At 43.7% G+C, this 12,766-nt stretch overlaps 1 protein-coding gene across 4 annotated transcripts in view; it reads right to left on the bottom strand.

The window, feature by feature from the left end:
• The window catches only part of ralba (v-ral simian leukemia viral oncogene homolog Ba (ras related)), a 63,220-nt gene that overhangs the window by 19,912 nt on the left and 30,542 nt on the right, over positions 1 to 12,766 (bottom strand). For all 4 annotated transcript variants that reach the window (XM_070875284.1, XM_070875285.1, XM_070875287.1 and 1 more), the window contains exon 3: positions 8,517 to 8,725. In XM_070875284.1, the coding sequence (XP_070731385.1) occupies positions 8,517 to 8,725 (209 nt within the window). The remainder of the gene's footprint in view (positions 1 to 8,516; positions 8,726 to 12,766) is intronic.

Raw genomic sequence — 12,766 nt, 5'->3', positions numbered from 1 at the left:
TGTCACAAGGGCAGCAAAATCAGTACCAAGCTCTCTAGGGGCACAGGTGTAGCTGCACCAATAGGATGGAGGGATGGTCTAAAACATTGCAATGCTAATGCCTCCCTGGATTTCTAAATACTTCCTGCACATGCAAATCATGCTTTGGGAAGCTGCAAAGCAGTACAAAATCCAGTGTGGTAGCAGCTCTTAAAGGACTGCTGCTGTTTTAGAGAAGAACACAGTTTAGTACCTTAACGTGACTGTAGAAGAACCATTGGTGCAAGATAGTGTCAATTTTTGAAATGAAGAATCCCAAATGCCTTTCTAACAGCCTTCTCAACTAATTGTGCCACCTTTAAAGGTGTGTACACACCCTTTAAAAGTGTACCATTTAGTTTATATTGCCTCTCCTCATTCTTCCTCCCAAAAAGAATCACTTCTCTGCATTAAATTTCATTTGCCATGTGTCTGCCCATTTCACCAGTCAATGCCCTCCTGAAGTTGGTTACCATCATCCTTACTGTTGAGTACATTTCCAGTTTTGTCTCATCTGAAAACTTCGAAATGATGCCCTGTATACCCAAGTCCAGGTCATTCAGAGAGCAGAATGTCTCTACTGACCCCTGGGGACCACCACTGCTCACTTCCCACCCGTCTGAAAAACAACCAACCATTCATCACTGCTCTCTGCCCCTTTGCCAATTTCATATCCACAGCGCCACTGCCCTTTTAATCCCACGGGTTTAAATTTTGCTAACGAGCCTATTATGTGGTACTTTATGAAACGCCTTTTGATGGTCCATATACACATTAACCGCACGACCCTCATCCACTTTCACCATTACTTCAAAAGAACTCAATCTCGCTAGTCAAACACAACTTATCTTTAACTAATCCATGTTGGCTTTCATTTATTAACCCATATTTTTCTACGTGCCAATTAATTTTGTCCTGGATTAATGTCTTTAAAAAATTTCCCACTGACATTAGATCGATGGGTCTGTATTTGTCGGGTTTGTCCCTCACACTTATTTTGAACAGGGGTGTAACATTTGCAAACCTCTAGTCCTCCAACAACTCTCCCATATCCAAGGATTGGAAGATTGTGGCCAGAGACTTTGTAATTTCCACTCTTACTTTCCTCAGTAACCCAGGATGCATCCCATCCGGACCAGGTGACTTTTCTACTTTGTAGCCTGCCAACTTTTTAAGTACCTTCTATTTATTTTTATCCTGTCCAATTTCTCTACCACCTCCTCCTTTACTGTGACATTGGCGGCATCCTCTTCTTTAGGGAGGACAGATGCAAAGTACTCAATTTAGTTCCACAGCCATGCCTTCTATCTCCACAAGATCTCCTCCTTGGTCCCAAAGCAGGCCCATCCTTCCTTTGATTATCCTTTTACTTTGTGTTTATAAGACTTGAGTTCCCTTTTATGTTACCCACTAATCTATTCGCATCCTCTCTTCTTGCCCCTCATATTTCCTTTTTCAGTTCTCCCTGTACTTTTTGTATTCAATTTGGTTCGCTACTGAATTATCAACCTGACATTTATCATAAGCCTCCCTTTTCGGTTTCATTTTGATCTCCATGGGGGAGAAATTGGCCAGCCTTGCACATGTTTTCTTTTGGCGATATTTTGCCAGTAAAAAAAGGTACTCACCTAAATTAGTCAAAGTTAGCTTTGAAATATCGGCAAAAAGTGGATCGACCAAGTGCAACACCAAAACAAAACGCACGTTTAAAATTGGCCGTTCGGAGAACCTGTACTCAGGGTGGGAAAAAAACGCCCAAGAAAAACCTGCATTAAAGCCCCAGAAACAGCAGTAGGTATGAAGGCCTACAAAAAAGGCAAGTTGAAGTTTTTTTTTAAATTATTTTTCAGTGAATGTTCTGATTTTTTTCATTTTTGCAATTTTTGTTTTCTCCTCTCCCAGGGCCTGTATTTTTGGCGGTGATAGGCCTCAGGCTAAAGTTGGCGAGGACCATGGTTTCCACCGTGAATCCTTGTGCAATGCCGATTTTTACCGTCGGACACATTTTTTGCCAATTTTACCCCCTTAAAAAATGGCAACGTTTTTAAAGAGATATTTTGTCTGTAAAATAACTGAGGGGGGAGGGGGGAAAGATAGCCAAAAACTGAATTTCTAGCTGAAAATCTTTAGTCAGCCAGGGAACCCCAAGCTTGGATGTTCTTTCTTTACCCCCTTGTGAGAATGTGTAAAGTCTATACCCTAACCATCTACTCTCTGAACGCCTCCCATTGCTCATTTACTGTTTTACCTGCCAATCTTTGATTCCAATGGGATGCATCTGGGCCAGAACCCTTTTCAACTGCCTGAAATGAGCCCTCTTCCAGTTGAATATTTTCACATTTGATTTTTCCTTGTACTTTTCCACAACTACTCTAGACCTCATGATATTATGATCACTGTTCTCCAGATGCTCTCCCACTGAAACATGTCCCACTTCATTCCACAGCACTAAAACCAATACTGCTTCTTTCCCCATTGGGCTGGAAACATACTGACCAAGAAATTCTCTTGTACACATTTCAGCAATTCCTCCCCGTCGGGAGCAGTAGCGGGAGCGGGCGGACTGGAGGGAAGCGGCAGCAGCGGAGCACGTCAATAAAGCCAGAGGCTCGAGGCCCAGATCAAACTAAATCGGGAGCAGCAGCGGGAGCGGGCAGATCTGCGAGGGAAGCAGCGGCAGCAGGGTCAAAAGTAAGAAAGAAGTAAAAAGTAATCCAAGTGTGACGTCACAGCCAAGGAGGGTAAGTGATTGGCTGGTTGAGTGATTAGTAGTTTTCTTTCTATATCTTTTTTCTTTTTCTTAGCAGTAAGAAATCTGGTCAATGTTGCCAAATTAAGTAATTTAATGGCTAAGTCATGGCAGGAGAGCCCAGACCCGTGTCATGCTCCTCCTGTGCTATGTGGGAAATCAGGGAGGCTTCTAGTGTCCGACTACTGTGTGCAGGAAATGTATCCAGCTGCAGCTCCTGACAGACCACATTGCAGCACTGAAGCTGCGCATGGATTCACTCTGGAGCATCCGCGACGCTGAGGATGTCGTGAATAACACGTTTAATGAGTTGGTCACACCGCAGGTAGAGGTTACACAGGCAGATAGGGAATGGGTGACCATCAGGAAGAGCAGTGGAAGGTAGTGCAGGGGTCCCCTGTGGTCATCTCCCTCCAAAACAGATATACCACCTTGGCTACTGTTGGGGAAGATGACTCATCAGGGGAAGGCAGCAGCAGCTGCCGCCACCAAGTTCATGGCACCACAGGTGCCTCTGTTGCACAGGAAAAAAGTGGGAGCTATAGTGGTAGGGGATTCTATTGTAAGGGGCAGAGTTAGGCATTTTTGCAGCCACAAACAAGACTCCAGGATGGTATGTTGCCTCCCGGGTGCAAGGGTCAAGGATGTCTCAGAGCGGCTGCAGGGCATTCTGGAGGGAGAGGGTGAACTAGTTGTCGTGGTGCATATAGGTACTAACGATATAGGTCAAAAGCGGGATGAGGTCCTACAAGCCGAATTTAGGGAGCTAGGAGTTAAATTAAAAAGTAAGACCTCAAAAGGTAGTAATCTCAGGATTGCTACCAGTGCCACATGCTAGTCAGAGTAGAAATAGCAGGATATTTAAGATGAATACGTGGCTTGAGGAATGATGCAAGAGGGAGGGATTCAAATTCCTGGGACATTGGAACCAGTTCTGGGGGTGGTGGGATTAGTACAAACCAGACGGTCTGCAACTGGACAAGACCAGAACAGATGTCCCAGGCAGAGTGTTTGCTAGTGCTGTTGGGGAGGGTTTAAACTAAAAAGGCAGGGGGATGGGAATCTATGCAGGGAGGCAGAGGGAAGCAAAAAAAGGGGGCAGAAGCAAAAGGTAGGAAAGAGAAAAGCAAGAGTGGAGAGCAGTGAAATCAAGAACAAAAATCAAAAAGGGCCACATTACAACATAATTCTAAAAAGGACAAAGTGTTAAAAAATACAAGCCTGAAGGCTGAGTGTCTCAATGAGAGGAGCATTTGTAATAAGGTGGATGAATTGACTGCGCAGATAGCGGTTAACGGATATGATGTAATTGGGATTAGAGAGACATGGCTCCAAGGTAACCAAGGCTGGGAACTTGACATCCAGGGGTATTCAATATTCAGGAAGGACAGACAGGAAGGAAAAGGAGATGGGATAGTATTACTGCTTAAAAGAGATAACGCAATAGTAAGGAAGGACATTAGAGTGGACGATGTGGAATCTAGATGGGTAGAGCTGCGAAACACCAAAGGACAGAAAACATTAGTGGGAGTTGTGTACACACCATCAGACAGTAGTAGGGAGGTTGGGATGGCATCAAACAAAAATAAGGGACGCGTGCAATAAGGGTATAGCAGTTATCATGGGTGACTTTCATCTGCATATTGATTGGGCTAACCAAACTGGTAGCAATAGTATGGAGGGGGATTTCCTGGAGTGTTTAAGGGATGGTTTTCTAGACCAATATGGTCGAGGAACCAACTAGAGAGCAGGCCATTCTAGACTGGGTCTTGTGCAACGAGAGGATTAATTAGCAATCTGGTCATGCGGGGCCCCTTGGAGAAGAGCGACCATAATATGGTAGAATTCTTCATTAAGATGGAGAGTGACACAGTTAATTCAGAAACTAGGGTCCTGAACTTAAAGGAAACTTCAACGGTATGAGACGTGAATTGGCTAGGATAGACTGGAGAAGGATAGTTAAAGGGTTGACGGTGGATAAGCAATGGCAGACATTTAAATATCACATGGATGAACTACAACATTTGTACATCCCTGTGTGGCGCAAGAATTAAAAAAAGGTGGCTCAACCGTGGCTAACAATGGAAATTAGGGAAAGTGTTAAATCCAAGGAAGAGGCATATAAATTAGTTAGAAAAAGCAGCAAACCTGAGGACTGAGAGAAATTTAGAATTCAGCTGAGGAGGACTAAAGGTTTAATTAGGAGGGGGAAAGAGAGTATGAGGAGAAGCTTGCAGGGAACATAAAAATTAACTGCATAGCTATGTGAAGAGAAAAAGATTAGAGAAGACTAATGTAGGTCCCTTGCAGTCAGAATCAGGTGAATCCATAATGGGGAACAAGGAAATGGCAGACCAATTGAACAAATACTTTGGTTCTGTCTTCACTAAGGAAAGCACAAATAACCTCCCGAAAATATAGGGGACCGAGGGTCTAGCGAGAAAGGGGAACTGAGGGAAATCCTTATTAGTCAGGAAATTGTTAGGGAAATTGAAGGGACTGAAGACCAATAAATCCCCAGGGCCCGATAGTCTGTATCCCAGAGTACTTAAGGAAGTGGCCCTAGAAATAGTAGATGCATTGGTAGTCATTTTCCAACATTCTATAGAGACTGGTTCAGTTCCTATGGATTGGAGGGTAGCTAATGTAACCCTACTTTAAAAAAAAACAGGGAATTATAGATCAGTTAGCCGGATATCTGTAGTGGGGAAAATGTTGGAATCAATTATTAAAGATCTAATAGCAGCGCATCTAGAAAGCAGTGACAGGATTGGTCCAAGTCAGCATGGATTTATGAAAGGGAAATCATGCTTGACAAATCTTCCTAGTTTTGTTTGAGGATGTAACTAGTAGAGTGGATAAAGGAGAACCAATGGATGTGGTGTATTTGAACTTTCAAAAGGCTTTTGACTAGGTCCCACACAAGAGATTGGTGTTCAAAATTAAGGCACAAGATATTGGGGGTAATGTATTGACGTGGCTAGAGAACTGGTTGGCAGACAGGAAGCAAAGAGTGGGAATAAATGGGTCCTTTGCAGAATGGCAGGCAGTGACTAGTGGGGTGCTGCAGGGTTCAGTGCTGGAACCCCAGCTATTTACAATATACATCAATGATTTGGATGAAGGAATTGACTAATATCTCCAAGTTTGAAGATGACACTAAGCTGGGTGGCAGTGCGAGCTGAGAGGTGGATGCTAGGAGGCTGCAGGGGGACTTGGACAAGTTAGGTGAATGGGCAAATGCATGGCCGATGCAGTATAATATGGATAGGTGTGAGGTTATCCACTTTGGTTGTAAAAACAGGAAGGCAGATTATTGTCTGAATGGTGACAGATTAGTAAAAGGGGAGGTGCAACGAGACCTGGATGTCATGGTACATCAGTCATTGAAGGTAGGCATGCAGGTACAGCAGGCAGTAAAGGCGGCAAACGGCATGCTGGCCTTCATAGCAAGGGGATTCGTGTATAGGAGCAGGGAGGTCTTACTGCAGTTCTACAGGGCCTTGGTGAGACCACACCTTGAGTATTGTGTGCAGTTTTGGTCTCCTAATCTGAGGACAGACATTCTTGCTATTGAGGGAGTGCAGCAAAGGTTCACCAGACCGATTCCTGGGATGGCAGGACTGACACAAGAAAAAAGACTGGATCGACTGAGCTTATATTCACTGGAATTTAGATGAATGACAGGGGATCTCCTAGAAACATAAAATTCCAACAGGATTGGACAGGTTAGATGCAGGAAGAATGTTCCCGATATTGGGGAAGTCCAGACTCAGGGGGCACAGTTGAATGACAAGGGGTAAACCATTTAGGGCCGAGATGAAGAGAAACTTCTTCACTCAGAATTGTGAACCTGTGGAATTCTCTACCACAGAAAGTTGTTGAGGCCAATTCATTAGATATATTCCAAAAGGGACTTAGATGTGGCCCTTACGGATAAAGGGATCAAAGGGTAGGGAAAGCAGGAATGAGGTACTGAAGTTGCATGATCAGCCATGGCTCGAAGGGCCTACTCTTGTACCTACTTTCTATGTTTCTATGACTTTGCCCTTTAGTTATTTTCCCAGTCTATATTAGAATAATTGAAGATCCTCATTATCACGACTCTAAAGTTCTTGCATCTTTCTGCGATGCGTCTTCAAATTTGCTTCTGCTCAATATTTGGTAGCCTATCGTATACACTTAGTGCAATAGTTCCACTATTGTTCCTTAATTCTAACCAAATAGATTCTGTCTTTGAACCCTCAAATACATCATCCCTTTCTAGCTAAAGGCAGGGAGGGATGAGGCCACGGAGAGATTTCAAAACAAGGATGAGAATTTTTAAAATGAAGGCAATGCCAGACCAGGAGCCAATGTAAGTCAGCAATCACAGGGTGGTGGGTGAACAGGACTTGCTGAGAGTTAGGATGCAGGCAGCAGTTTTGGATGAGTTCAAGTTTACAGAGAGTGGATGGTCAGCCAGGAGACTGTTGGAATAGTCGAGTCTGAAGGCAACACCCAAAATAAGTTGTGCTCTGAAAGAGTACTCCCATAACCAGTACCATGCAGACTGTTCGCCAATGGCCTCACAGGAAAGGAGATAGTTTCTACACTGGATAGCATTTGGTATGCTCAGGCAATTAATAAATTATATGCGCTTCTAGCTCATAACCAGAGAGATTAGGACAGTCAGTAGCCTATGTTAAAAGCACTGTAATAATTTGAGATGGCAGCCATTTATAAACAGGAATCTGTGGAGGAAACAAGATGAAGTTGGTGGCATGGTACCACCAGCCATCAAGCATCCACCATTTATTATCCTTCCGGACTGAATCACATTCTCAAATCATCTCCATAGGGCCAAGTTTGCATAGCAGGAACATGACGCACAAAGCTGCCATTTTACCTCCCTTTGAAGGCACGGCATCAGGAAACCATTGAAACTTGTTTCCCTTCCTATAGGAAGCTTACCAATGCCCTATATTGGCAAGTTGCTTGCCTTTAGCTGGTTAAACCCAACCACTGTACAAACTTGCATATCTCCATGCCATTTGAACTAAGCTCTCTGGATTCTGGTTTAGTGAGGCTAGAAGGGCCGAATGGCCTACTCCTGCACCTATTTTCTATGTTTCTATGATCCTATGGGAACAGTGCACTTCACATTGAGCTAACAAATTCTACATGTAAAATACTCAAAAAGATAGGTTTCCACAAGTCAGAAAAAAAAGACACAAATTATTCATTGGGAATTGTTGCAATACCAGGAATGTTACTACTAAGAAAAAACAATGGGCAGATAATTTTCAACCAAACAGAGTTGTGGAATAAATTACCAGAGAAGCCCAATGAAACAGAAAGCATAAATGGGTTTTAGGAGACGGTTGGATGAGCTCTTGGGGAAACAAGTGATTGAGGGAGGTGATGAGAAGGTGGAAAGTAGAATGGATCTATGCATATTGGTTGGATATGTTTGGGGGCTTTGGTCCCTTCGATTAGAAGATACAAAAGACCAGCACAGGCCGACTCTCCTCCAATTTTAATTCTCGGAGAACAAACAGCTTTTTCCTTTCCCCATTCCCAAAAAAGCAAGGAAGCAGTAATTTCATGCAGCTCCGTGGTACAGTATGTCAGCACACAATGTATGACACGTGCAATTCATTAGGACTTCATGACCATGAATAATGCTTCGACATGGTATGAAGGAGTGCACAATTGCACTACATAAAATGCTGCCAAAAGCAAACAAACTCAAACTCTAACTACTTACCTAAATTCAACAGTGGCTGTAAAAGATTCCTGCTCGGTTATTGAGAAGACACACAGAAAACCCTCCCCACTGCGGAAGTAATTGTCCCGAATAGCCGCATAGTCCTCCTGTCCAGCAGTATCCAAGATGTCTATCTGGACCTCCTCACCATCCAGAACAACTTTTTTCCTATAACTGTCAGCTTTAGTAGGCTCATAGTCTTCAACGAACTGCAAGGAAAAAAAAAAAATAGTTCAAAAATAAATAAATACAAAGTGCTTATCCAAAAGGTTTTTTCCTCCTTCCCAGACTCAATATAATCTCCATTCCTCCTTTCCTGAGGGAGCTCGATTGATGAAGAACAGTTTCATGGGTACCCAGTGTCCATTCTTCATGTGTAAGCATCAGCAGTAGGCCAATCTGTTCTCGCCTTTGTACTCCCAGCAGAAATCAGGAGTGGTAACTCTGAATCACTGTCTAATCAAAGACACCAAACTCATTATAGCTTCCCTACTGCTCCCATGGAGGAGACTGCCTAATTGGGGAAAAAAAATCAAACCTAGCACCTTCATAGACTGTATAACTCAATTAATTGAAGCCTTATTTGAACCACAAGTAGGGAGAGGAGAGTATTCAATCCAGTTTAATAGCAACGTACAGTGTTTCCTTTTGCAGAGCATGTTGCACTGCACGCTAACCAGCAAGTGTTAATAGTAGTTTTGAAAATACTTCTTACTTCAAAAGTAAAGCTTTATTTAACTTACATTTATGTAGCACCTTTCATGTCGAAAAATGTCCCAAGGCCCTTCACACAAAAGCACCAGGTGCCAATCCTTTGCAGGAGGGCAAGGAAAGCTCAACGAAAGCTTCGAGGATATTGTGTTTTCAGAAGGTTAAAAGGTGGAGAGGAAGGTGGGGAGTGGCAGAGGTGATTTGGCATGGAGTTACAAAGCAGTAGAGAATGAGGTAGCTGGAAGGCTCTACCATCAAAGGTGGAACAGGAATAATTCACAGGAAGCCAGATTTAGAGGACCAGAGGACACTGAAGGGGATAAAAGGCTGGAGGAGATTTGCAGAGATTCCGTGGGAATTGAAGAGGAGGTTTTTAAAGTTTGATCCGCTTTTGGGACAGGGAGCCAATATAGGTCAGTGAGCATGGGAATGAAGGGCAAGCAGGAACCCGAGACACACAATGCAGCGGCAATGGGCAATTTGGAGTTTATGGAAGGCTGGTAAGAAGAGTTTGACATTATTTTTTGGGTGACTTTAAAATTATTCATTTCTTAAATGTATTATTCTTTTTGGAATGAAAATACATCCAAGAATCTTTTACCAATGCACAAACTAAAACTCATAATACCCAAGGCTAATGGCAGGTTGGCTGACCTTTATCTCAAGAGGACTGGAATACAAAGGGCAAGAAGTTATGCTTCAGTTGTATAGAGCCTTGGTCAGAGCCCATCTAGAGTACTGCGTTCAGTTCTGGGCACTGCAGGAAGGATACATTGGCCTTGGAGGTGGTGCAGTGCAGATTCACCAGAATGATACTGAAGGTTAAATTAAGACAGGTTGCTTGGCTTGTTTTCACTCGAGTACATCAAAATCGAGGTATTTAAAATGATAAAATAATTCAATATGTAGACAGAGAAACCATTTCCTCTGGTGAGGAATCACCTTTAAATTAGAGCCTTGCCGTTAAGATGGAAGTCAAGAAGCACCTTCACACAAAAGGACAGTAGAAATCTGCAACTCTCGCCAACCTCCTTCCTGCCCTGCTTACCCCACCTACCACTGGCTCCCTTGGATCAACAATCACTGCACCTCTACATTTCCCTCCAGAATGCCCATGCACTCACATACATGGTCCTTCCTGTGATTAATGCATTAATATGCTGGCTTTGACAAACCTAGCTCATGGGTAGCAGCACGCTGCTCCTTACTGAAGCCTCGCTGCCAGGCTATTCTTGCCATCATGTGCAGAGTGATGGAGTGGACCTCATCACATGTTGGTCTCTTTCTCTACCCCACCCCGCCTCCCCAGAATCCTTTGGTGCCTTCTCCACCCCTCATTTAAAATCCTCATCTACCAACACCCACCCAGAGCTGTACTGCCTCAGCACAAACTGACTCCTTAACCTCAGGGATTTCAATCTCCATCTCAACTCTCCTCCCAGTTCACTGCCCTACCTAAATCCTTTGCTTTATATAAACTCTCCTACCCATATTCACAGCCACCGTTAGACCCTGCAATCTCCTGTGGCGTCACCAGTTCCTTGATTTCAATCAAAGACAAGGACATCTACTGTCGCATATCCCTCAACATCCACATTTCCCCCCTAGCAATCCCACTTCCTTTGTGTCTGCCCCTGGAAATAAACCTCAACCAGGTCACTTAAAACTGTGCTTTTAAACACCCAGCTTTCTAGCCTTTAGCTCTTATTGATATAGCCCCCATGTTAGCTGACATTGTAAATGGTTCCCTCTCCTTGCATAGATTTTCCTCCCTTTCAAAACCGCCGTCATAATCTCCTCTGCAAAAAAATACCCACCCTCAACCCCTCTGCCCTTGCAAACTACCGCCCCATCTCCAACCTCTCCAAAGTTCTTTAATGTGTTGTTGACTACCAAATCCAGGCCCACCTTTTCGAAAAATTGTTCCAACCAGGTTTCTGCCCTCGTCTCAACACCAAACTGGTCTAAACAAAAGTCACAAAGGACAACACATTATCCCTCCGCAGCCTTTAATATGGATGACTACACCATCTGCCATCACGCCTCCCCTCTGCGGCTGAGCTCAGTGGAACTGCCCTCGCTTGGTTCCATTCTTACCCATTCAAATCATAGCCAGAGCATCTCATGCAATGGCTTTTCTTCAGATGTTTTGGGTCCAATCTTCTGGAATTGTCTGCCTGAACCCTTCCTCCATTCCACCTCCCTTTCCTCCTTTAAAAAGACCCTCCGTAAAACCCACAGCTTTGGCCAAGCTTTTGATCATGCTCCCCAATATCACCTCCGTTGGCTCAGTATCTATTTATTTCTGATCACACCTCTGAAAGGCCTGAAAACATTTTTCTACTTTAAAAAAAAAAAGGACGATATAAATACAAGTTGTTGTGGCTAAATTCAGTATAGCGAGATTAGTAAAAGGATGGTACATGCATTGGACCAGCAGGGTCACTGTTAGGACAGAAACTAGATTATAGCTGGAAGAGTACAGTATAAATCTATGGAGATTATGAATCTTAACAGTTCATAACATAATAGGAGCAGGCCCTCAAGCCTGCTCTGCAATTTTATATCATGGCTGATCAGATCATGGATTCGGCATCACTTCCCTGCCTGCTCCCCATAACCCTTATTGCTCAAAAAATGTCCATCAACGCCTTAAATATATTCAATGACCCAGCCTCCACAGCTCTCGGGCAGAGAATTCCACACATTTACAACCCTAAGAAATTCCTCCTCAAGTCAGTTTTAAATGGGCAGCCCCTTATTCTGAGACATAGGGCCCAAGTTTCCACATGATTCGCGCCTGATTTTTTAGGAGCAACTGGTGGAGAACGGACTATTTTAGAAATCGCAATTCTCCACATTTTTTTTTCTGCAGTTCTAGTCAGGTAGAACAGTTCTAGTTTAGAACAGAATTTTTTCTTCAAAAGGGGGCGTGTCCGGCCACTGACGCCTGATTTGAAAGTTTCCAGTGAAAATGTACTCCAAACTAAAGTAGAATGGAGCCAGTGAAGATTTTTGTAGAACTGAAAAAACCTGTTCTACATTAAAAAATCAGGCGTAGGTTACAAATTAGGCGTCCAGAACGAGGTGGGGGGGGGGAGGGAACTCATTAAATTCGACAATAAATCCTTATTTATACTTCTACAAATAAATCCAACCTGAATAAACATTTATAAGCCAAGAAAACCAGCTTCCTACTTGTGTGAAAGTGCTTCAGCCAGGGAGAATTCTGCAGCCATTCGTGCCAGTGAGAGAGAGAGAGAGAGAGAGAGAGAGAGAGAGAGAGAGAGAGAGAGAGAGAGAGAGAGAGAGAGAGAGAGAGAGAGAGAGAGAGAGAGAGAGAGAGAGAGAGAGAGAGAGAAAAGAAGAGAGAGTGGGGGGGGGGGGGAGAAAAGAAGAGAGAGTGGGGGGGGAGAGAAAAGAAGAGAGAGTGGGGGGGGAGAGAAAAGAAGAGAGAGTGGGGGGGAGAAAAGAGAGAGTGGGGGGAGAAAAGAGAGAGTGGGGGGGGAGAAAAGAGAGAGTGGGGGGGGAGAAAAGAG

This window comes from Pristiophorus japonicus, chromosome 3, assembly GCF_044704955.1.
Source record: "Pristiophorus japonicus isolate sPriJap1 chromosome 3, sPriJap1.hap1, whole genome shotgun sequence".
Lineage (NCBI taxonomy): Eukaryota > Metazoa > Chordata > Chondrichthyes > Pristiophoridae > Pristiophorus > Pristiophorus japonicus.
This window is presented reverse-complemented; position numbering and strand designations above follow the sequence as displayed.